The following is a 26,989-nucleotide window of genomic DNA, read 5'->3' as shown; positions in this document are numbered from 1 at the left end:
CTATTTTAAAATGGTTTGAGGACCCTTTAGGAAGTGATGTAGGATCAGATAGTGACAATGTAATTGAAAGTGAACATAATTCAGAATCGGAACAGGGTGAAAGTGAAGATCAATTTGTTTTGCCACCTGTGAATTCTGGGAGAAAAACCAGTGATCAAAGTGCTGAAGATAGAGAGGCTGAATCGTCAACCAAAGCTTCTGCTAGAAATTATTTTGGTCGTCGAAGCCAGTTTTGAAGCATTCCTGTGTGCGGCATCATAACATCATTCGTGTGAAGACAGGACGACAACCTGCTCAAGTAGGTAATAATCCAGATCCTCTCACTATTAGAAAAATGTAAAACATGCTCCACTTGTGACCCAAAAAAGAAGAGGAAGACACCTTATGTTTGCTATTGTTGCAAGAAGCCCATCTGCCTTGAGTGCTTTACCAAAATTTGCAACAAGTGCACAGAAAACTTATGAGAAGAAAAAGGTACCAGTTCCGTATAATGGAGACACCTAGCAATTATTTATTTTGCACTTTTTTAAATTGCTAATGTAAAATTCTGCATTGCGGAACATTTCTTTAGGTGTAATAATGAATTTCTAACGGAAATAATGTCATTTCTTACATGTACGAGTACTTACTGTTCATCCTTTTCTCGGTTCTCTAACACGCAATATGGCGATAGCATACTGGTTCATCGCACGATGTGGCAATGTTTTTGTCGATTTGGAGTGTGAATGCAGTGTTTCAACCTTTTTCACCGAAAAATACCTAATTTCGTGGCCGGATTGGAAATTATGCTAATACCTTGTTAGCCCCACAAACAATTACCGGTAAGGTTAGGTGAATTGGCGTTGAAAAGGATAAAAACTATTCCCGAACCTCAACAATGCTACAGAAAATGATTTCCATAAGTACTTTCTTGTGTAAAAAGTAAGAAATCAGTCTCCACTATACGGAACCGTAAGCAAGAAAAAAAAATTGACCTAAAAGTACTTATTTTAATTTCTATTTTAGTGGGTGTTTTATGGGTCTTTTTATATATTTTTATTATTACATGTACAATAAACAATAAAAATATAAAATTTAGAGTAAAGGGTATTTGATTTGGTAAATGCCTGTTATATCGGAGACACATTTCTTCATTTTTACAGAAGAAACTACTTACGGAAATGAGTTTCTGTAGTATTTTGAAAGTTCTTGGAGGTATTTTCTCACCATAGAATGCTGCACAACAAGAAATAAGCACTTTTGATATAATAAACTTGCATTTTGTGCAAAGCGACAACATTATGCCGTTGTTTCCATTATGTACCTGCAGATGGTGCGAGCGTCGAAAGTCATGCAGTCTCGCCAGTGTTTCCAAATGTGCCTTTTTTTAACCAGAATTTTTATTTTTTAATTTTTTAACTATGCTTACCTAAGCTAACCTTGCCGGAAATTGTTCGTGGGGCTATCGTGAAGGGCCTTTGGGGCTATCCGTCAATGGTTTGTGATGACATAATGAACACGAAAGTAGGTATTTTTCGGTTAACAAGGTTGAAACACTGCATACCCACTCCAAATCGACAAAACACAAGCAGGATGCGCGATGATCCACAGCTGTGCGTGCCATATTGTATATTCCACAACGGAAGAAAGGACCCAAAATAATTACTCGTAATGTGAAAAATCGAGTTATTTTCGTGTAAAAAGCATAATGGCACCTTCAACTATGTTCCGCAATAACTAATTGGTAAGTACGAACCATTTAAAAGTGAAAATATCCGATAGAAATGTGTCTCCGATATACAGTAATAATGATATCGTGTAATATTAGGTTCATTTCTTGCAGTTTTGTTTTATACATTTTTATTGTACCATAAATTTTAAAATACATTTTTTTAGTTATTTGTGTAGCCTTTTACGTAACAAACCGAATTAGTTCAGTGAAATAGCATTCAGCAATTGTTAAGTATTTTTTATGTTTATTTTAAAATAGAGGTCTGCGAGACCGGACCTGGGACAGTGTGTGACAAAAATATGACCTGGGAAGTTAAGGGTTAAGGTAAAGAAAAGGACTAGGCATACGTGTGATCTACTTGAATGCTCGTTTTCTTGGCATAAATCCATGTTACTCCCTCCCTCATTGCCAGTACCAGTTCATTTTGAATAAAAATATAAAATAACATACGGTCACTTTGATATTAGTGATTCAAAGGCGAAACGTGTCTGCACAACGTGCTTCAAGCACCATGAACATATTGGGCATACCAGTATTGAAATGTGCGGGTATTCGGTACCTTACACTTTATTGACATCACATCACCGTCTTCATGCATTTATACGTGTAAATATGTTACTCATACTATTTTAAAAATATTACTTACTTCTTTGAAAGCTTTTCCGCTCCTTCAACTGATGCGTCGGCCATCCTTTCTTCACTTTTTACACGCACACAAATTACTGATGTAACTAGCGGAAATTGTGACCAAACGACCGCAGCGCTGCGTCACAAAGTATTTTCCCGCCAAGTACAAGTGTTCCTGAGACACAATTACGGTTTTCAGTCGGTCGAAGGACACACTATAAAAATGAGTATATTTTTTTAATTATAATCATTACATGTTTTCTCATGTCTGAAGCAACTACAGTATTAATTCACTACCTTCGACAAAACTGTTGGCAGTAGTTTCTGTGCGCATTACGCAGTCGTTATGCAGTTGTTCACAGGCGATTTGCAATTTTCCCGTCGTGTGGACTGTGAAGGTTTACCGGAAGGTGGCAGAGCACACGCATTGTTTACGTTGCCATGGAAACAGCGGTATCCATTCACTAAATACCTGGTGGTGTGGTATGTATATCGGTTACATATTTATTATTTTTCCAATGTCTTAATTAACTCAATATCAGAGCACACATCGGCCAGATTTACGTTGCAGGGAGCTCACTTGCGATGTATTTTTACCGGTTATTAAAAAGTAGACAAGCGTCTCGTAAGTAGTATAATGTGAAGGAATTCCACATTCCTATTAAAGATTACGTAGTCCTAGAAAGAAAATTCGGAAAGCTATTCTTTATTTTAAAGATTGTGTAGTGTAGATAATATTAGTTTGTACACTTTAACAACTGTCGATATCAGATGTGTTTTCCCCTAGGGCTGAGCCGATACCACTTTGAACCGATACCGATACTTGTATAATTCCATTTCAAAATAACAAAGGCTAGTTATTGCTAATTTCATATATACAAATATGTATATAGAATATATATATATCTGACAAGGGGCGATGAATATTAAGAGAAGCCAAGAACGAGATAATCGTGTCGTCGTCATCGTCGTCGCTCCCCCCCCCCATGTTGAAAAATTAGATCATGCCTCTTCAACCTCGTCTAAATGAAAGGGACCACTAAATGAAAGCTGTAATGTAAAACCTACCTCGTTTCTTTTTTGTCCCTTAACAAAGAGAATAAAAAATTATAAAAAAAATGTAAGGAGAAAATGAAAACTTGCCAGTCTCTTGCTTCTACGTAGCCTATATCAGATAATCGACTTCAGTACAATGATATTCCGACGTGACTTTGCTTTACTTTCGGTAAATCATTTCTAAAAAAAAAAAAAAATTGTTCTATCCCTTGGCATAGAAGGAAATCCAAACCCATCACTACACCAGAAAGTAAGTGCCATCAACTGTAGTTTAAAGAAAATTATTCCCTTGCCACCAAAGAGAATGCTTGCCGCCGCCTGATGTAACCTAGTTATCCAGGTCGGGACAAACGAAAGTCTAAAGTCGGAAAGGAAGAGGGAGATTGGCTCAGGTATTTGAATTTCCAGGAATATCCTACGTACTATGTCTGAGACAAGTCCACCACTCACTGCGGGAGGTCTCTAAAGAGAGAGATGTCCACAATACACCAGGTGTCTCGTTGGCTACCGGGAATTCATTGGGATTATTGTTAAACGAGACCGGTACACTTCCAAGGAACTCCTGTGAGGATAATTTCACGTTACCCTTGATTTGCAAGATATTTGACCGCGAGTCTTATCTGCGTATGGATCTTTGTCACTTACTTGCTGCCCACGTTCAATTAACAAATGCACAAATTCGTATTTTTCATTTTTCTTCAAAGCCAAAGGTAAGTTAGAAAAGGTGAACGAACCTTTGAAGTATCGGCTGGTATAGGTGAAAACATTTTTACCGATACTTTCCGATACCGATACATCGGTATCGGCTCAGCCATATTTTTTTTCCCCTTTATGGAAAGATGAAGGCAGGGGAATTTAGGCAAAAATGGCAAAAGGAAAAAATGGCAACGGTAGAAATGAGAAATGCAATATATTCTGATTTTATGTGAAAATTGAGAAATTATGTCTAGCGTTGCATCATTTGTAATTAAATATAATATAATTTTGATGTCTTAACACTGTCTTTGAATAGATAAATTGTATTTGATGTTCCCAAAAATTATTATTATGCCGTTTAAATTCTTCATTCTTTAATCTGGTAGAACTTGCGGCTCCTATAAAATTACTATAAAATCACATGCTAATGAAATACCTTTTTGAATAATTTCAAGCATGTGAAATGAAATTTGGAGGGTAGCATAGCAGGTGTTTTATTTTTGACTGAAAACAAGTTTACGTCTTGCGCGCACCTGCTGACCAATCACACGTGTTTAATACAAGTATGACTTCACCCCAACCCTTATCTACCCCCAGCACTAATTTGTGTCACTCGTTCCGCTCAGGAAGACGAACTTGTTTACTTCTTCGAAATGGAAATTGTTACATCGCAGAAAGGTGGAGAGAAGCTCTTCTTCCTAGGATATGCATATACAAAACAGTCTGTTCTGAAGAATGTTATAAGGTGGAGGTGTGCTGACAGGAACAAATTCAAGTGTCAAGGAATTCTAAAAACAAATTCATATAAACAAAAAGCGGTTATTCTGCAGGCTGAGAGAGGACAACTGCCAAAGAAGAAAACCAGGAGAATATATACCGACATGCAACACAGACTGCGAAATTTGTGCATTGATTACAGTGTTAACAAAAGAACATTGGAGGATTTCTTACGAGGAGTTTCACATACCCTAAAGTTGCAATGCATGTAAAGTGACGAAATCAATGGTGATACACATTGTTAGTTAAATACAGAATTGTAAAGTGATGAAACCTAAGGTGAATATAATATATCTTTGTTAAATACTGCATCAATGTTTTTCTTCTTTCCAATTTACATATGATTTGCTTATAACAATTATTGATAATTCCCTAGTTTTGGAACCCAAACGCAACCACTGGATATGTACAATAAATAAGAATTGTTGCTGTAAACCAGGTGAAAGTTTCAGAATACGTACCTATGACTTTTTCCTTTGTGGGTACATGCATCATTCGCATTCTAAAAAGGAAGAAGAATAAGTCTGTAGTAATCGTATTCTGATACTTTGTTGCAATCATGTAAGATTGATTTCGAACTGTACCACGAACATTTTATTAGGTTTGGTAACCTTATTCGGTAATATAGTGTATAAATTATCATAAACTAATTTCACACGTATCAGGTATTGCATTCTTAAGAACCTGATGAATACTCTTTACAATTTACATGTGAATTATTTATATCAATTATTTATCATTTGCTTTTCCTTTCTTCTTGTCAGCATTTTTACTTTCGCCATTCTCACTTTTGCCATTTTTTCCGTTTGCCATTTTTACTTGGCCATTTTTTCCTTTGCCATTTTTACCGGACACCAGGCAGGGTGGTATTTGTAGGCGGTGAGGAAGAATTACACCTCTGGATTCCACATACTCCTCTGTTAGAGGATGAGGTTGGCTTACTTTACCTTTAAAACGTGTTTCCATTATGGCTAATGATATAATTCATGCATCTCGATACTATTACAATTGCTAAAATTCAGCACGAGAATAACCGCGAACGCGAAGGAGATTACGGTTGAAAGTAATCGATAACATCAAAATAAGGGTGATTAATAAAAGTAATTTACCACGAAACGTTTAAGCATGAATGGTGAAAATAACTAAGAAACAACAAGTATACCAGGGTGACAACTATTTTATTGAAAATGTAGATGCAACAGTCGCCAGAAGGTTTCGTAGTGGTCTGGGTGGTCAGTCCTTTCATATAAAATTAAATAGTAGAAAATAATAATAACTAAACAATTATGTGGTAATATTATCTTCAACTAATAAATTAATTAGTTTTATTATTATTATTTCATTGGGGAGATTCTTCTACTCGATACGGTTGGTCAGTGAATATTAGACATAACTTAATCTTATCGCCGTGTCATTCTGTTAATATACAGTTATTTGATTTCGTAATCAGTGGCGTACGCAAGGGGGGGGCTACGGGGTTTAAACCCCCCCCTTGAGCTTGTGAAATATTATGAAAAATGCTATGAAAAAAATTAAATGGACAATTTTTCATAGTCAAAGATCTGGGACAATAATATTACTATTACTACTTCTACTACTACTACTACTACTAATAATAATAATAATATAATAATTTGAATTATTATTTCCATGCAGCATGGAGAAAAGGACAGCATTGCAAACACACGCGTCTTTCAGAGTGATGCCTTGAAAATAACCACGAGTTTATGAGGTTAGGTTAGGGTAACTATGATTTAAAAGAGAAAAAAGTTGTTTTGTATCTCAGTTGCCACAATGTTCAACACACTTGAGTACGCAGGATTTTTTTTTCTGGAGGGGCTGGAATAGTAAATGTGGATAGCAAATGGCTTCGATTTGGAGGGCAGGATGCATAATAAAATATTTCGTATTTTTGGAGCTTTTCAATCTATTAAAATTGTATTCAAAGACAAAAATGGTAATCGGGATTCACTTTAAAAGAGGTTTCGCATTTACACATTTTGATTTTTTAAAGTTCTTAACGGATTTTTATTTGAAAATTCTGATTTTATCAAAATTTCGGTAGTGGCTGGAACACCATCGGCCATCCCTCTACGTACGCCAGTGTTCAACGAACATGTATTTTTTTGTGCGTGAACAATGAGAATTAACTAAATAAAGTTGTTGGTTCGTTGTAAGAGGCTAATGTATAGACAAAGGCTAGGCGGACAAGAATACAGTCACCAATTCGCCTTCCCATTGTATTGTTTACCGCAGCTCGTTTGAATGTCTCTTTAAAATGTCTCACCTTGTTGACTAGACAATTATTCAAATGACAATAAGCTTAACTATTGCAAAATGTTTTGTTGGTAAGAACAGCAAGATAATCCAGATGTGAATTATCGGGGACATTTATGCGGGAAAAAAGCCGGAAAAATTCCAACCAATTTCGGGAATCGAACTCGGATCTTCCGCGTGATTGTCAGACGCTCTGCCGACCAGATCACCGCAGCTCCTTGGATGAGTTCCATACTTTGATTATTTCAATTTATTTTAATATATTTTCTTGTATTTATGGATCTTCTTCACCCCTGAAATGTCTCACCTCGTTGACGAGACAATTATTTCGTAACAAAGAAACAAACCATCCCAGGATTTGATAAAAATCGGATGACTAGAAAGTAATTTCGTTCTATTGTTTTCATAAATAATATATTTATGTAGATCTCTACTACTCAATAGTAGTAGTAGTAGTGGTATTTGTACTATTATTAGTATTAATTCAGCTAATTAATTAATTATAAGTATTATTAATTAATTGTGATTATTATTATTTAATTAAAGTATAATAAAACAATGGTAATGTGAATTTGGAAAAAAGTTTTAGATATAACACCCCCCTTGATGAAATCCTGCGTACGCTACTGTTCGTAATTAACTATAACCCTTCATTGAATTAAAATTGGGGCCTCCCCCATGGCGCAGTGGTAGCGTCATTGCCTTGTAATCAAGGGGTCCCGGGTTCGATACCCGGTGGAGGCACAAGTGTTTCGGATTCCACTTTAAACTGTAGGTCCAGTCCCGATTAGCCTTACTGCTCATAAAGTGGACTTAAAACACCAAATCAAACCAATCAATCAAACCAAACCAATTAAAATCTTTATAAATTAGGGGTTGTATTTTAGACATGACGTTTACGCCGTGTGAGATCTCATGTAAAAATTCTCGTTTTTGGAATTTTTAAAAGTAAAGTTACAGGGCCAAATTTATAAGTGGCAGAATATGAAAACAAGAAGTTCTGACCTGGTTCCTGCAATTTACACTTAATTTTTGGACTTAATTAATTATTTCCTTTGGTAATTCTGATGGAATGTTAATTAAATAAACTTTATTTATGTTACTGACTACCAAAGTAATAAGTTTTTTTTTTTTATTAATAATGCCCATTTCCAAAAGAGAGAGGCCAAATCAATCAATCAAAAAGGAGAGGGGAGGGAAAATGTCGACTGACTGGTTGAACCTTCCATAGATGGAAAGTCGTTGTTCCGCGGGTTGGTTTCCCGTGAAATGAGGGACATTCGAACTTCAGAGATGTTGTAGTGCGGTATCGCAATAGTTAATCATAAGGCAAACTATAAAAAATAAAAAAATAAAAATTAAAAAAAAATCTTACTACATCTGGACTTCTGGAGGTCACATTCAGTTTAAGGTCTTGAGGTCAACTGCGATAAGTGTATCCATATTGTTCCCTTTCGGAGACTGTTGAGAGGTGATGTTAGGAAAGGGTTGGGCAGTCTTTTCGATATTTCGAAAGAACTCCATTTAGTGTTACCAGTGAGTAGGGATTATCCAGAAATTCTTAGAGAGGTTCTGATATTGCCACCCTCTTACCTTCCCACTCAAAGACACGCCACGAAATATAACAAGGAAGAGACAAATACATTTTAAACATTCACCATTCAAATATTACAAATTTAACTATGCTTAGAATCAAGCTACGTTGACAGCCGACCTCCATGGCGGAGCGGCTAGCACAGCGCGCTACGACACAAGGGGTCCCTGGTTCGAATCCCGGCCTGCGCGTAGTTTTGATTGTTTTGGTTTATTTTACTTCGCTTTTCTGCCACTTTTGGCTAAGCGCGACGATGAGGATGAGTGATGATTTGGTGAAACGAAGGAACAGTAAAATAGAACACCCATGCTCAGGCTGGGAATTCGAACCCGGGATCCGTGACATCGTAGCACGCTGTGATAACCACTCCGCCATGGCAGGCCTGGCCTTGGATGTTCTTTGCGAGTGTCCCTTCATTTCATCATATCATCACTCATCCTCATCTTCACGATTAGCCAAAGGTGGCAGAAAAGTGAAGCTATAAAGCAAATCAACCAAACAAACTAAGCCACGTCAATGAATTTGTTACGAAATCATCCTTATCTCCACTATTGGTATTAAAGCTAAAACATGCATACATTGTACGACGTTGGTGTTCCACTGATTGAGTAACCCAACTTAGTCTTGCGTTGCTTGTGTTTTGTTTGAACTAGGATAATGTGCGTACTCAGTAAGCTCAAAGGTTACTCCAAGGATCATCATTACATATTGCCTCTTCTTGGTATCTTGATCTGAATCAGCTGCTGCTGAGCTCACGTTTACGTCAAAGGCAATAAAGGGACCCACCGGAGGTGTGAATCTACTGTATGTGCATTTTATCATGAATGTACAGGAAAATTGCAGTTTCAATGATCACGTGAACTTTCTTTGATTCAGGGACAATATGTAAGGAGGTCGAGGGAGGCAGAGGAAATTTTCCGCGTGCCCTCCCGAAAATGCAATGTGAATGCAATTGATTTACAAAGGAGAGGCGGGGTAAGGGGTTATGCCTCATTTCTGACGAGTCCACTGTAGGCTTAAACAGCGGTGGCGCCGGAAAATTTTCACCCGATGGGGAGAAGCTGATAAATTAGGGTGGACAAGTATAAATAGAAGACAAGAGACATTATACATAATATGTCAAATGTGTTTTCTCTCTCTCTCTCTCTCTCTTTTTCGTCTTACCCCTTTCCCTTTTTTCTCTCCCCTATGTCTCTGTTTCATTTTCCCTTTTCATAATTTCCAATTTATCTCTCTCCTTCGTTCTCTGCCTCTCTCTCTCTCTCCGTTCCATTGTCTTAAGAAGTGATTTTCTCACTCAAATCTCTCCATTTCTGTATCATTTCCTCTTCCACCCTTTGCTTTCTAATGTCACTATGCCTTCCTGTCCACTCGCTGTGTATCTATCCTTCCCATCCCTCTGTATCATGAAAATACCTGAATAGCTAAAAATTGAGTTCATATATCAGGTGATCAGCATCAGGATATTTGATCCGATTTTCGCAACTTTATTCTGTGAACTAATATTCGCCAAAGAACAGCGATAGTAAGAATCGACAATACGTATTTGCAAGCAAAATATACATAAGTGAAGACCAGATTATACTTATCCTTGTTGATTTTGTTTTAGGGATGGCCAGATCCGGATCCGGTACTTTCGGATCCGGATCCGGATCCATTTTGCCATCCCACATGCGCTTCTTTGGAAAGTAAGAATGTGTTTATAACATATTGTTACCTGCTAATATATATATACATATATACATATATATATATATATATATATATATATATATATATATAATATACATACATACACACACACATATATATATAGTGTGTGTGTGCGCGCGTGCGCGATTTGTAATTAATTAATACACTTACAAGGGAGGTCTAAGTCTCCCCCTCCGATTTCCATGAAACTTGGCAGGTGTATGGACGGGCCCAAAGAAAGAAATGCGTGTTTTTGTGTTTCAGCTAAAAAAAAACTGCTTTAGGGGGCAAAACCCCCCTCAAAGGTCAAAATGAAGACTAATTGACGCGGGGATCTGACCCCTGTGTGCCACTCCGATTTCCATGAAATTTGGCAGGTGTATGGAGGGGCCCAAAGGAAGAAGTACGTGTTTGTGTTTCAGCTAAAAAACGGTTTTAGGGGGAAACCCCCCCCCCCCTTCAAATGTCAAGATGAGGAAAAATTGAAGTGGGGATCCGACCCCGAAACCACGTAAATATGTCATAGGAAGAAACAGGGGCCATAGGGCCTCGCAATACACCTGCCAAATTTCGTGGAAATCGGAGGAGAACACAGGGGCCAGATGATCCTTACTTCAATTTGTCCTCATATTGACATTTGAGGCGGGTTTTGCCCCCTAAAACATTTTTTTAGCCGAAACAAAAAAAAACACGTATTTCTTCCTTTGGACCCCTCTATACACCTGCGAAGTTTCATGAAAATCGGAATGGGACACAGGGGTCAGATCCTTACTTCAATTTGTCCTCATCTTGACATTTGAGGGGAGGTTGCCCCCTAGAACAGATTTTTAGCCGAAAAAAAAAAAACACGTATTTCTTCCTTTGGACCCCTCTATAATTCTGCCAAGTTTAATGGAAATCGGAGGGGGACACAGGTGTGAAATGCCCACTTAAATTTGTCCTCATCTTGATATTTGAGGGGTGTTTTGCCCCCTCAAACAGTTTTCTAGCAGAAGCAAAAAAACACGTATTTCTTCCTTTGGGCCCGTTTATACACACACCTGCCAAGTTTCATGGAATCGGAGGGGAACACAGGGGTCAGATCCCCACTTCAAATTGTCCTCATCTTGACATTTGAGTGGGTTTTGCCGCGTAACACCGTTTTTTTGCTGAAACAAAAAAACACGTATTTCTTCCTTTGGGCCCCACTATGCACCTGCCAAGTTTCATAGAAATCGGAGGGGACACATAGTCAAATGCACACTTAAATTTGTCCTCATATTGACATTTCAGGGGGGGTTGCCCCCTAAAACAGTTTACAAAAAGACACGTATTTCTTCCTTTGGGCCCGTTTGTACACACACCTGCCAAGTATCATGGAAATCGGAGGGGGAAACAGGGGTCAGATCCTAACTTCAATTTGTCCTCATCTTGACATTTGAGGGGGTTTTGCCCCCTAAAACTGTTTTTTAGCTGAAACAAAGAAACACGTATTTCTTCCATTGGGCCCCACTATACACCTGTCAAGTTTCATGGAAATCGGAGGGGGACACTTAGATAACCTCCCTTGTTAGTCTTACACTTTGTAATAATATAACACTGAATATATTATAATGTTTTATTTTAATTTGTAAAACTGTAACTGTAGAAAAATTGTATAATTTTGTATCACAATTCTATCTTGTTATATGTGTTAAAGGTTTCATCCTGGAATGGAATGTCTCACATTTATGTGTGTTTCCATTTCCAATACATTCGAATGAATACATATTCGTTTCAATGGCATTTACAAAATCACCTCTGACATTTTATGTTAAAAAAGTAAGATTATTTTTGTGCACGAGGGTGTTAGCCGATGCGTAGCAAAGTATTTTAGGAACAACACTTGAAAAAAATTATTATTGGACTAACTAATGAAAAATTTCTTTGTAATCGAAGATCATAATACCTTTTAAGGTGTGGTAATATTATAATGGGATTGAGATACGAAACTCTCGGATCGGGAACTTTTGAATCCGGGTCCGGATCCGAACGGATCCGGATCCGTTTGACCATCCCTATTTTGTTTGGACGAGTAAATGGTTTGAGTTGGTGTTTTAAGTCCACTTTATGCACAGTAAGGCTAATCGGGACTGGACCTACAGTTTCAAGTTGGATCCGAACCACTATGTGCCTCCACCGGGTGGACGAGTAATGAATCGGCAGTATAATTTTTGGGTGAGCAGCTCCTCACCCCTACTTTTGAGACACCCAATTACGAGTAATTAGACCCTATCAGTTTGATAAGGTATTTTACGTATTTCCGAACATCATGCTTGAAGCTAATAATGATTATGAACTTCGAATGAAAGTCCCGAACTGAAGACAAAGTTGTTTATAAACATTTTTCTTAACAAATGTAAATATTATTTGTTCTTAACATGACTTTTGCTTAAAATAAATGTTATTTTGCACTTCTTTCACAGCTAATTTGTTTACACCAACTAGTAAGCGTAAATTGTCATGTAAAGTGTATGTTCTTATGACATATATTTAACCAAACTAGGTTCAACACGTTTTACATATATTTAAAAAGTAGTTGAACTAGCTATAAATAAAACAGCCATTCGTTTTTATCCACCAATTTTTTAGTAGTTTCTTTCGTAAGCTTGGCGATAACGTACTTTTTGTATCCGTACGAAAGGGAAAAAGTTTGACAAATGTTGTTTTAAGTTTTTATGTTATGCTCAGACGAATTAACGAGGATTGTCATGTAGCTATTCGCGATTAAAATTTTCTAATATGACATCTGGTGGGATTTTCCGGAACTACTCTATGTAGGATACTATGTTGTGTTGAAGTAGTTCAAAGCGTGGCGAATGTTCGAAAGAGTAACGTTTAGTCTTTTACTGTTCAGTTCTTTGCAATCGTTTTGAGGGTCAGGACAAGTGAAAAGTTTACATGTGTTTCCACCCCGTGGAATCAACAAAATGAAATTTGTAAATAAATCAGGGAAAAAAAGAATTGATTGACAGAAGAATGACATGGAGGATAACAATAACATTGAAATGTTATCAAGGAAATTGCGAAGAATGCGCGAGTCTGTTCACTTTATTTTCCGAAAGACGATTCTATTACCATGAAAGTAAAGTTCTAATTGTACTTTATTAATAAAACTTTTCTTTTCGAAAAGTCATGAAGCGTCTTGCCCAATGCATCCAGATAAACAATGTATTATGTATGAAAATTGGAACAGGTGCAAGTCGATAAGTGCGAAGATGAAAATAGTTTGAGGATTAATTAATGTCTGTAATCATAAAGGTAACCAGAAAAAGAAAATCGACATTCTAATGTCGCTGTTTCACTCAGTACGTCCTTTTTCAGTGAAGATAGTCTCGATGAAATTGTGGATTCTATTATTTTTATCCTGTGTTAGAGGAAGAACTGCGATATGTCAATTTTCTCCTAACTCAGCTTTTCAAGTACAGGTTTATTGCTTTATTTTTAAATCTTTTCCGAGAGCCCCAGTTACAACCTGAGGTGCAGACGAAACAGTGTGTCGTCTGCGTTTTCCGTGTTACTTTTGCCTATCATAATTAAATGCTTCGTTCTCAGCACAGCTTCACCTTCCTTATAGTTCCTGGAATTCACATCGCATTCGCAATATTTAAAAATATCGCGTAATTTAAACGTTTCTTCCATACCAGCCATGACAACACGCTGCTATTACTACTGAATGTAAACAAATATTTATATATATATTGGAAGCGACACTAGCGCTCATGTGGTAATTTTAATCGCGAATACTCTATCCCGAAATCTAGCTCGAACCCCATTCAGTACAACACGTCACAAATGCAAACGCTAAGAGAGCCAAACCTTATCTACCTAACCTACTCATACGTTTATATAGTGCGAAAATTTACTTTTCACTATTGTATGCTTACGCAAGCACGCTTGCCGTTTGTATTTGTGACGTGTTACATGGAAGGGTGGGCTTGATTGCCACGTCTTTCTCTCCAGCTTTAATGAAATTGTATTTCTTTTTTCTTTAATGAAAATTTCTTGACATGAGTTATAAATAAAACTCAACTTTTTGAAGCGAGTAAATAAATATTTTCTGACCTGAAGTGAGATTCTTACTTTGCAGGTGTGAATTATGATGGAGCCCACCAGTTGGTCTTGTATTAAACAGCTTGAACAATTACTTCGTGTCAAAGATGATACGTCAGACAGTGAAGATGATCTTCCACAAACAGGAACAGCAAAATTAGGTACGTTTGTGCGAGTTGCAAATTAAGGTATGCAGGGAAAGCATGATAAAGTCATATATATATATATATATATATATATATATATATATATATATATATATATATATATATATATATATATATAGCCATTTTAGGCAGATTCTGGCAAGCTTTCTTTTAAATGTAGGAAGCATTATCAAAAAGTTCGCGGAATCGTGCTGTCTGCTCGGAAAAGAAGAAATTTGGCTACTGTGCCTCACCGGATGGTACGTGGACACTATTCGGACTATCGCCACTGTTTCCAGCTTGGCTCTCTTGTAATCAATCCTTTGTATTTTACACATTAGTTCCTGAAATCATGAAATACTCCAAGGAAGTTTGCTTCAAATCTAGTCCTTTATTCTTGAATAGACTTCATTTCATTATACTGTCACCAGCTTCCAGATTTATTTACATGCAGCAATGGTACCTGCAAAGTTCGTTCTTTTTCATGTTATTTTCGAGTCCAGTGATATAATTTTTAACAACGTTGAATGAACTTCATTAATTTGATTAACATTATAAAATACTCTGGAAGTTCATTCAACGTTGTTAAAAATTATATCACTGGACTCGAAAATAACATGAAAAAGAACGAACTTTGCAGGTACCATTGCTGCATGTAAATAAATCTGGAAGCTGGTGACAGTATAATGAAATGAAGTCTATTCAAGAATAAAGGACTAGATTTGAAGCAAACTTCCTTGGAGTATTTCATGATTTCAGGAACTAATGTGTAAAATACAAAGGATTGATTACAAGAGAGCCAAGCTGGAAACAGTGGCGATAGTCCGAATAGTGTCCACGTACCATCCGGTGAGGCACAGTAGCCAAATTTCTTCTTTTCCGAGCAGACAGCACCATTCCGCGAACTGATATGATTGTTCCAAATATGTGCTTATTTAGTACTTTTTACACGTAAAATGTTTCTGAATGTGAAATATGTGTTTATTTTTAACTTAAGGCAAGCAAACTAACCACATTAACTGAGCGTTGCAAGTGTTAAATAGGCCTACATTCTGACTTGGGCGCCGCGGGAAAATCTTCAAACACTAAGGGCGCCGTGAAACGAGACGGTTTGGGAACCCCTGTCATAAGCAAAGATAATAGGATTTTGGTCATAAGCTTTAAAACAAGACCATGTCCAACCCTGCAGTTGAAACAGGTCTTGCAAATTTCGGCACAGAGCAGTTTTGGGACAAAACAACTATAAGCTCAAAGTTTCTCGTATTTCAAATGACAAGCTTGGCTCTCTTGTAATCAATCCTTTGTATTTTACACATTAGTTCCTGAAATCATGAAATACTCCAAGGAAGTTTGCTTCAAATCTAGTCCTTTATTCTTGAATAGACTTCATTTCATTATACTGTCACCAGCTTCCAGATTTATTTACATGCAGCAATGGTACCTGCAAAGTTCGTTCTTTTTCATGTTATTTTCGAGTCCAGTGATATAATTTTTAACAACGTTGAATGAACTTCATTAATTTGATTAACATTATAAAATGCTCTTGAAAGTTATTTGAAAATGCCTGGAAAAGTCAGGGAATTTGGTTTGGCAAGATGAATAAGAACCAAGAATAACGTTTTTGTCAGTTCCATATTAAACCAACAATAAATTTTGGAATTTGATGTCATGGATTTAACAAATTTTTGGTGCATATTTTTCTTGTCATTTGAAATACGAGAAACTTTGAGCTTATAGTTGTTTTGTTCCAAAACTGCTCTGTGCCGAAATTTGCAAGACCTGTTTCAACTGCAGGGTTGGACATGGTCTTGTTTTAAAGCTTATGACCAAAATCCTATTCTCTTTGCTTATGACAGGGGTTCCCAAACCGTCTCGTTTCACGGCGCCCTTAGTGTTTGAAGATTTTCCCGCGGCGCTCCAAGTCAGAATGTAGGCCTATTTAACACTTGCAACGCTCAGTTAATGTGGTTAGTTTGCTTGCCTTAAGTTAAAAATAAACACATATTTCACATTCAGAAACATTTTACGTGTAAAAAGTACTAAATAAGCACATATTTGGAACAATCATATCATTTCAGTGAAAATATTGGAACATTTGTAAGCTGGACACGGCGACCCAAGCCGCCACGGCGCACACATTGGGTGCACACACAGAGTTGGTGGTTCAGAAAAAAAAAAATGGTAGCCAATTTCTGGAATAATTTCCAAATTGAGTAGTTGACGGGAAAGAATAAGTCTATTACTATTCTGTGGCAGGTCCCGGACACATTGGGTCCAAGAAGAAAATCCGGAGCGAATTGTCCGATGAAGCGGAGAGAGAAGGAAAAGGGGCAGGCGACAAAGACGCCATCTGGGGGAACGAAGAGGTCGTAGAAGGCGCGGAATACGACGACTACCTTGATCCCCGGAAGGAGCCGGAATACGACATCAAGTACAAGCAAGCCGTGACGCCTGAGGATTTATTTCTGCAGGTAAAGCATGTATTTAAAATTTGTCACATTTCGGACGTTGAAGGGATTCGCAGTCCATAATTTCTTACATGTAACCTTATCGAAGATATCATATTGTTAGCATATTTGTGGCTACAGAATATTTGCTATTTCCCAGAGGGAAAATTAAATTGATCTTACAGATTGTGTAATTACGTATGTTTCATCAGATAAGCGGAATCGTAATTGCAATTGCTGATACCATTTTCCTTATTGCGGTAACGATCGACCTCGACACCGAAGTTCCTGGGTTCGAGTTCCAGCCTGGGAATGTGTGTTCTTTGTCAACGTCCCTTCATCAATTTCATCTAATAATCACTCATCCTCATCGTCGTGATTATACAAAAGTGGAAGAAAATAGGCCTCTAGTAACAATAAATACAAACGTCAGCGTCAAATAGTTTTAACGGCGAAAATGTGTCGTGCACTTCCAAGTAATTTACACGTTGGTCGAAAGATGGTGTAACTATCTCTCTACGTAACTGTCATCTATAGTTCACTATTTGTACTGCGATCTGCTTGCTTACGAGAGCATATGTCGGCAGGGCATTATTCTCTGAGGAGAGAAGGAAAGTTTGTTCAGAATTCAGATAGCCTAATCGGGAGTAGACATACAATTTAAAGTACGACCCGTGAAGCTGGTCGCCCGCTCTAGCTCTTCGAAACGCCTTGCGGAACGTAACATGCATCAATATGGTGCTCCGCACCGAACCGCATTATTGATTTGATACATTTTACTCCCCTTTTCTGCCACTTTTAGCCAATCGCGAAGATAAGGATGCTTGAATAAATTGCTAAGGGACACTCACAAAGAAAAAAAGGAAACACCCACGCCCAGACCAAGATTCGAACCCGGGACCCCCTATGTCGTAGCTCGCTGTGCTAACAACTCCGCCGTGGAGGGTGGCTGCACCGAATAATCGTCGTCTATTGAAAAATTATAGCTTTTGCCTTTCGTTTACCTCTGCAAAGAACGTCGGAACTGCACGAAGACACTCCGAATGATACGAGAGCGAATTCTGAGGCACCGCGAGCGGAAAAATTTTGCTATAAATCTACGAATATTTTGCATCGAAATTTCTCAAGCCGCTTCCGTGAATTTCGGTACGGCGAACTATACTGGATGTTTTCCCGGTTTGTTTTTGTAAGCAGCAGATACAAAAATCTTCACGGCGAGGCGGGTGGATTCGGAGCGCATTAGTGGCAACAAGCTTTAGGCAGCGGCGGCTATAAGGGGAGAGCCGCCGTGCCATGGCTCTACCCTCAGAAAAAGAAATAGCACTTGCTTTGCCAAAATATAGTTACATTAATACATTTACGAACGAGGAGATTCGAATCTCGTAAGCGTTCCAGCTTACGGCCGCCTCAATTCCTTCGCCGCATTCCCAGCTGTTCTCTCACTTACTCTGGGCCAGCATAGTCTGGCCTAAGCGCAGAGGCATGCGCGGAGGCATGAAAAAGTCTCCGCAGTTAACGAGCGAGGAGGTGGGGTGGTAGTAGCCCAGTGGCAGCCATAACTCAAGCAACCGTGCCAGCTCGCGTCGTGGCACGACGCGAGTGCTTTCGCATTGTGTTGACATAGTTGCAAACAGTGCAAACTTTACAGAGAAGTGACTAATCCTGACCGATTTGTAATACTCGTTGGAGAAGTAATTCGCGAGAAAGATACTTTCCTGCATACTTGGCAAGAACGAACGTAATATCTTCCCCAAATTTATATAACCATTTAGATAGATGCGTCTAAAGAGCCATCCAGACTATTTTGTTATCGATTTCTTCCTTAAGAAAAGATATATCCCTTGCTCTCACGCACACAGACACTCATGTGTTGCAACTGACGTTGACAACATTGAAGACATTTACTGTAAGTACAAAAGAATTGCCTAAATATCAAAGGGAATTCGCATCACCAGGGGATTTTTTACTTTAATATTTGTAAAAAATCACACGGAAAATCTATCAGTATAAGAATTTCACTTGGAGATATAATTCAATTTCTTGCATTGAATTCTAAAAATTGTAGATCTACAGTTCATTTAGCAGATAATCATATTTCAGTTGTTAGTAACACCGATCGTTGATGTACCGTCTGCCGTGCTGGGGTTGCAAATTATAAACAAAGCAAAGCGAGAATACCGTGATCGACTCGGTGTCTCTAATTGTTCAGTGTTCTTCTTTTTAGTGAAGTGAAAGTGTCCGATGGTGTGAAAGGAAGGGTAGTTAGTAAAGATGAGTCAGATTAGAGCATTATTACTTACACCGTTTTCCAAGGTACTATACGATATTAAATTAAAAGTTAAACAACTTGGCTGTCCCACGCCAGATTTAAACATCAATTCTATTTAAAAATATCAAAAAAATGGTAAAGGTAACAGGCGTCGAAATTTTAATAGTCGCATTTATTTCCTAGAAACTCTGGCCGACCTCCGCACAGCATGCTACGCCGCCAGGGATTGGGTTCGAATCTCGACCTGGGCATCGGTGTTCTTTGTGAGTGTTCACTCATCCTTATCTTCGCGATTAGCCAAAAGTAGTACAAATGCGAAGTAAAATAAACCAATCTTAGAAACTCTAAATTTTTGTCGGAAATTTTAGTAAACAAAGTTTCATTAAAATTACCTCTTTCATTAGATTTCTGTGGCATATGCTAGCGAAAATTTTTCGATTTCTTGATCACGTTGGCACTACCCATCATACTAGCTGCCAGCCGCCACTGGCTTTAGGTCTTTCGGCGTTTCCATGAATGTTTGCAGGAGTCGTAATTATTTGTTAAAAATGAATAATATACACAAACTATTATTATTACTGCTGTTTGTTTATATTCTTGGTGTAGGGTGACACTATTACTCCACACAAAAGATTTGAAAATATATGACAAAACCGTTCTTATTTATTGCTTAACATTTTAATCCATTAATGAACAGTTATTCTCCTATTCAACTTTCAGTGTTACCCAACTTGTTGAAGAGAAGTCTTTGAAAATTAGAAGGACATTTCATGAAGTTTTTGTTGGGTAAACTCGCAAATAAAATCTTTGTACTAACTGTCAATATAAAAACATCGAGTCTTGCATTTTCTCAAGCTCTTTCGTATTCGGTTATCCTGTTGGAATTAACTTGACCTGACTTCTGTTACCGATTATCACAGTAAGAAGTTTTTGCTGTTAATTTTCTTTGGGGTGGGGGAATAATTGAAAGTAGCAACCATTAATTTGTGCCGCCTGGTTGCTCTCACACAAGATAGGAGAATACTAAATGCTGTTCTTTGAAGGCATGTAGGGGCGAAACGAGACCTCAACGAGCAAAATACGTCCTCTGCGCGATGTGAAAGTGCATGAGCGTTGAGCAACAGCCACATTCTTTCCTGTAATAGCACAACGCAAGGCGACACCAGCGTGAATGCTTTAATTTGTTTTTACGTGTTTTAAAGAAGATGAACGCACCTCCAATAAGAATTAATATGATCGAAATTGAGAATGTGTGTATCTGCTGCATCCAGAACGTTTTCATGGCACACTATAATGAAGGATTGAACACTTAGCCTATGGAGACCAGTGAGCGCTCAGTGCGGTGCGAGCTTCTCGCCTGCACACTACACCTAAAGGCCAGTGAGTAGCAGAGCAGGAATGGGGGCGTTAGGAGGTAAAAATAAATCTGCGGAGTAGGGGGCCCCCCTCTTTTCCAGGGAAATATCTCCTGTTTCCTCTGCCATGGTCACAGTGCCACTCTGCACTGTTAGTCGCGATTCAGATGACGAGAAGTTTGCAACTGCACGATCGAGACCTACGAAACCTCCTGCCTTGCTTACTCTCTCTTTTCCGCCCCTCTTACAACGCCACAGTACCGCTGCTCGCTCTGCAGTCACACGTGCCAACGAGAGCATCCTTTCACAACTACGACGGCAAAGGATAGGCGACCAATTGTTCATTACCATGTTCATTTACTCTGTTCCCCACAATTTGAAGGTAATAAATTTTAAGAAAGGTGGCAATAAACAGTGAAACAATATTGAATGCACAATAATAAAAAAAAATAGCTATGAACAATTTAGCTACTTACATGGTTACATTAAATATTTTTTTGTTTTGTGATCATTGTTGTAGAGACTTATATGATAAGAATGAGAAATAACTTAGACTATAATTGATGTAGCGAGAGCTATCATATAACCTGTTTATCTAAATGACGTGACGTCACACGACTCCAAGAACGAGTACGACAATTTCACTGACGACGTAGCGTGTTTTTACAAAGTCATGCAGACTTTCATATTAGATATGAACGGCTCGTTGGTCTAGGGGTATGATTCTCGCTTTGGGTGCGAGAGGTCCCGGGTTCAAATCCCGGTCGAGCCCATTTTTTTGCTCGTTGTCGTGTGAAACGTATGATGATATAATGTCCCTTCAGAAGTTTCCTTTTCTATGACCTACGCTAGACACCGAAGAAAATTTAGATATGAACTATGGAACAAATTATACTTCTTTGTTTTCATGAACGATGTTCACCCTGAGACTGTCTTACCACCTAACCAGAGTCATGAAATACACATTTCTGCTATGCAGTTACGGTATGAATACAGTACAATTAAAATTTAAGATTTAGCTACAGACTACTATTATTGATCAAATAGTCATTGTTATACATATTAGTATATAGTAAAGTAAAACCATAAAAACAAAAATGAAGCAAAAACGAGTAAAATTAAAAATGAAAAAGTTAAGTTTAAGTAAACTTGGCGCTGTCAACAAATTCTAATTAATTTCTAATAGTTTGAAATCAAATCCAAATCAAATGAAATCAAATCAATTGTCAGGGGCGTGTCACCCCCACTCACGACCGGATCAAGAAAGTGTGGGGCGTTATCCCCACACCTCCTATACGCCTTCATGGCGTGCTGCTAAGCACAGGGGAACACTTTACTTTACTTTTTACACTAATTTTGGTCTTGTAATCACGAATCTGCAGTTAAAATTTGGCGGTCACGTCTAGAAATTGCAAAATAAGTCGAAAAAAGTGGGTCCGTGAACGGAGTAAACACCCTTGATTTATGAAGAAAACAACTATTTTTTGCAATGATTAGCGTTTCAAAACTATGTTTACTATCACCCTTAATTTTAACTACGCTTGCCTAACCCAACCTAACCTAACCTAACCTTAACGTGAATAGTTCGTGGGGCAAACATGTTTTCTTCCACCTTTACGCAAGACGCCATTTTCTCACATGCAAATGAACGTTCCATGCAACGGGTCCCACTTATTGCACAACACTTGAGCAGTGTTGCACAACACTTGAGCAGTGTTGTGTTATGACTACGGTAGCAAGACCGTTGTGCGGAAAGGAAGATGTCTTCGGTTTCCATGTTAATGTATGGAGTATCATAGCGGTAATTGACAAGCTTATTTTGCAATTTCTAGACGTGACCGCCAAATTTTAACTGCAGATTCGTGATTACGAGGCCAAAATTACTTAGTATACCGAATTTGAAAGCAATTGAAGATACTTCCGGTATTCTCAATATATACCGTATTTTTATTATATCAAATTCTTAATTGAGCTATTCGAATTTTACATTGCCAATTTACCATTGACGTCAGAGATATGACTGCGAAATGGAGGAGACAAGATTGCTATTGATGTCACGGTACTAGTCATGACGTGCTTTTATTAAACCACGCATTTTATCATTCAATGTATCGTTGGCTCGTTGGTCTAGGGGTATGATTCTCGCTTAGGGTGCGAGAGGTCCCGGGTTCAAATCCCGGACGAGCCCAAATTTTCGTGTCATTGTATTACGGCGTAGAAGATGTAACGTCATAGTTAATGTACGTACGTAGAAGAGAGAAGCAGATCAGTAATAGACTTTCACGTTTGGAAGTATTTTGAATGCTGAAAACCGACTGGTAAAACTAAAGATTTTCCGCACAGGAAATTTTTTGATGAAAATATTAATGACATTGGCAAAATACTGAACAGGATACAAGCGTATAATGTGTTTCTGGCAAAAGGCAAGGCTATCTATCCACTGAGTATTGCATCCTGCCATGAAGGCACGCAGAGGGTGCAGATGTAATGCTCCAAACTTATCGCTCTCAGTCATATTGAATTGATTGAGTTGGTCTATTTTACTACGCTTTTTGTCCACTTTTGGCTAATCATGAAGATGAGGATGAGCGATGATATGATGAAATTGACGAAGGGATATTCACAGAAAACACCCATACCCAGGCCAGGATTCGAACCTGGGATCCCCTGTCGTCGTAGCTCAGTCATATTGGAGTTGATGTGAGCAACACCAACTTTCCGGCTGCTTATCCCCTTGGTTTGCATTGTTGCATGATGAAATATGGAAGGGTGGCTTTACCCCTTATTTGTTACATATATGTATGTATGCATACATATAACATCCAACCAATGCATCGAAAGCGGTTACTGAAATGTTTTTCAAGTGCCACACTGGTGGCCAATAATAGAATAAAACTTGAATGGGAATGGGATTGTCAATAATTCTACACAAGTGAGATTATTACTTTATACATTTCACTAGTAATTATATTTTGCATATTTCCACATCTTCAAACTCATATTCGGGGTGCAAGGAGTGACCCTTCCAGAGGACACCCAAATGCCAAACTCCCTTCCACGTAGTAAACCGGTAGACTGCATTTTGCAGACTAGTCAGGCTCTGGAGTCTGGATCGATGACCAGTATAATCCTCTGTTAGGCTGTGTTTGTTGTGCTCAGGCACGTAACCAGGGGGAGGGCTAAGGGGCCTGAAGGCCCCCGAAATCTTACAAATACTTAGTTTAAATAGTGTATAATTGTAATTAATTTTACTTCCTTAGCAGGATTAAATAAACATTAGATCGATAAAAGTTTAGTGTATAATAGAGGAACCAGGTCATATTTTTAAATGCTACCATTTAATCCAAACAATAAATGGATCAACAGCTCTTCTCAAAATGTATAATTTTCTTTGTGAGAGGTCACACAATGTAAACTTTATGAATAAAATTTGGCCCTAACTTTTTTAAATACTTTTTTAACGGAACGTGTAAAAGTTAATAACAAATAACAATAACTATGAATTTCAGTACTGTACAAAATGTAAGAAAAATAATGGATAACAAATGTGTTGGATATTCACTCATACGGTAGATCGAGTAGCAAAGTCTCTCCATTTATATAATAAAAATAATAATAATAATAACAACAACAACAACAATAAATGAGGATTAAAATTGGATTACATTTAATAACTTATAATAGTTATTATTGTAAAATGACAATTATAACCGTGGTAATAATTATTATTGTCATTATTATTTCTACTAATCAAGTTTTATCAGTGGCCTCTACAAATATTTCTGGGGACGCCCTTAGATGAGCCCCCCCCCCCGAAATAAAATCCTGGTTACGGACCTGGTTGTGCTGTATATTTGTGTTTGTGATTGTACTGTCGTCCAACTATATCCACAACATCAATCATAGCGATTGCAGGAGTGCTTCCTATCGACTTGGAGGTTAAAAGGAATGCCTCGAGGTATTGGTGGAAAAAAGGAAATTACATGAAGACCAACCGAGTTCTGGGTACCCAGATTAATACCCTTGCTGAAATAGACTCATGTTTATGGGATAAGTGGCAGGCAGAATGGAGTCAACAGCAAATCTCAATCCACAGCAGAAGATATCTTCCTGATCTGAGGATAAGGAAAAAGTTTTTCAAACCAACAAGGGGCATGGTCCATTTGATTTCTGGCCATGGACCGTACAAGTCTTACTTCAAGCGATTTAACTTAAGTCACAATGACCAATGTTTGAAATGTGGCGTTGAAGATACTCCGGAGCATGCAATTGTTAACTGCACTAAGCATTCCAGTAATGAAGTTGAGAGACTAAGGCAGGGACTTCTAGAGAAGACCTTAGCAGCTGACATCTGGAAACCTGAAAGGTTTCCAAGAATCAATAGGCTGGCAGAGAAAATCTCAACCTTAGAAGAAGAGAGCTACATCCCAGAATTGAGAGTGCAGCGTAATGAAGACACAATTCAACTCACTCTATCAAGAAGGAAGAGTAGCAGAATCAGTAACTTGGAAAGGAAATCCCAATATGAAGAATTGGAAGTGTCTGAAGAATCCAGTGAAGTGAAATTTTATGAAATGGGCCCTACAGCATTAAACAATGGAAATTCTATGTAAAATCACTACGAGGGACCATACCAGAAGATTCAACAACGTAACTCTGGCTGGTATTGGCAGACATAACGACCAAGGAACCGTCATGGACTAAAAGACGGTCCGCAATTGGCCTTAGTGGACCTCAATGGATAGTGTATTCGTGGAAGACTGTATGAGTATCCCTAAGTGTAGATTTAAAAGTAAAGTGTGATATGTGGATACTGAGTGTGGTCACTCCAAGAAGCCCGGTAAAGGACCATGGACTAGCGAAACTTCATCCACGGATCTGTCATGAACTTTACATTTTATCCATTGGATGACGTCCAGGAACCTCTAGATGCGGAAGACTAAATCCAAGTCGAAGAAAGGAGATTGAAGAAGAAGCCATCATCCGGTCTAGTAACTCCCCTCACTTTGGGAGGCTAAAGGATCTAAGGATCCACAGTATTAATCTTAATTATGTATCGATGTTCTGTGCTTGGTATACTGTATTATATTTCTTATATATTCATCATATTATTTATTCTATTTTATATCATATCAGATTCTATTATATGTTGCTAAGCAAGGACAAGGGATTCTAAATTGTGATTGTGATGTCTTAAATACTTTTACTAGAGCAAACATCATAGGAATAGGTCTAAGGACCATGACTGAATAAGTCAATCATTTCTGACATATCACTTTCATTATTATTTTCTATATTATTTATATATGTTGTTTGAATTTATTCATAGAATTTATTATTTCATTCTTTCTTATCTTTGTTCTGACACAAATACTAAACATTGAGAAAACATCCAAACAGTAAACACACCTTGGTTTTTCAAGATAGGCACCAAGGTTAATTACCTCTCCACCATCACCTGCATCCTCCGTTCATCCTTTCCTTTGGGACACTACCGCTCCTGGTAAGATTATAGCTAGATTAGCAATCGACGCCAAGTACGCCAGGAGAGAGGGTGATATGTGTGAGTGGCGAGAGGAGGCTGGAGGACCTCGTCCCTCAGTGTCCCTAGCCTGTCGTCCATTCCATCTTACCACCATTCATCCTCATCTTCGCGATTAGCCAAAAAAGTGGCAGAAAAGCGAAGTCAAATTAATCAAAGCAATCAATATACTCATATTCAACTTGTCCTACTTTCGTTCCAGATGGGTGGGAAGACTCCAGGAACTGCCAGCTGCGAGGACATGGTAGTGAGCGTCAAAATGGCGGGTGAGACGATGGCGTCCATCGACCTCAACGTAACAAAGAACAGACTGGACATCAGGGCTCGCAGGCACCGCCTGGGCCTTCCTCTCCCTCACCCTGTGGACCCCGACGCGAGCAAGGCTGAATGGGACGAGAAGGGCGAGATCTTGACGGTCACTCTGCGAATGAACAGAGAGTTTGATTTCGTTAATTTGTAGAAACTGTTATTCCCCTTTAATTTGTTTCACTGAAAATAAACCTGAAGTGAAAGGTAAATTATTTGTGTTTGTGATGTTATTTCAGGGAAAAAATTTTAGGCGCTCAGCCTGACGGTTGTTATCATTGTCTCAGAAATAAAACGAAGTTATCGGAACTTATTTTGGAGTAGGATAGGTTTTAAATCCACTAATACACAACCCACACAGCACGCAAATATCCAAAGACATTGGATATCCCTTGGATATTCGTGTCGGAAGTTCTGGATATG

The 26,989-nt window shown here is 38.2% G+C and overlaps 2 protein-coding genes and 2 non-coding genes across 8 annotated transcripts in view; 3 read left to right on the top strand and 1 right to left on the bottom strand.

The window, feature by feature from the left end:
- The window catches only part of LysRS (Lysyl-tRNA synthetase), a 32,316-nt gene extending 29,665 nt beyond the window's left edge, over positions 1–2,651 (bottom strand). The window contains exon 1 of one of the 4 annotated variants that reach the window (XM_083138384.1): positions 2,358–2,651. Coding sequence is in view for 2 of the 4 variants with exons in the window: in XM_083138386.1 (XP_082994512.1) it covers positions 2,358–2,401 (44 nt within the window). In the remaining 2 variants the exon portion in view is untranslated. The remainder of the gene's footprint in view (positions 1–2,357) is intronic. The other 3 variants (XM_083138386.1, XM_083138385.1, XM_083138387.1) reach the window with 3 other exon arrangements.
- Positions 1,625–26,766, top strand: Dnaaf6 (Dynein axonemal assembly factor 6). 2 transcript variants are annotated; one of them, XM_083138390.1, is made up of 4 exons: positions 1,625–1,723; positions 14,539–14,662; positions 16,904–17,118; positions 26,463–26,766. In XM_083138390.1, exons 2-4 carry the CDS (start codon positions 14,548–14,550, stop codon positions 26,718–26,720), a joined length of 588 nt encoding a protein of 195 aa, XP_082994516.1. In that variant the 5' UTR covers positions 1,625–1,723; positions 14,539–14,547; the 3' UTR covers positions 26,721–26,766. The 2 variants fall into 2 exon arrangements, with proteins under 2 accessions (XP_082994516.1, XP_082994515.1); XM_083138389.1 differs by lacking the exon at positions 1,625–1,723 and adding an exon at positions 2,752–2,821.
- Positions 21,419–21,490, top strand: TRNAP-UGG (transfer RNA proline (anticodon UGG)). The gene has a single exon. It is a non-coding gene; the product is annotated as a tRNA-Pro (tRNA).
- Positions 22,835–22,906, top strand: TRNAP-AGG (transfer RNA proline (anticodon AGG)). The gene has a single exon. It is a non-coding gene; the product is annotated as a tRNA-Pro (tRNA).
- Positions 26,767–26,989: the final 223 nt, after the last annotated feature.

This window comes from Lepisma saccharinum, chromosome 1 (assembly GCF_977018435.1).
Source record: "Lepisma saccharinum chromosome 1, izLepSacc3.1, whole genome shotgun sequence".
NCBI lineage: Eukaryota > Metazoa > Arthropoda > Insecta > Zygentoma > Lepismatidae > Lepisma > Lepisma saccharinum.
Note: the sequence above shows the minus strand (reverse complement) of the source record. Positions and strands in the feature narration are given on the sequence as shown.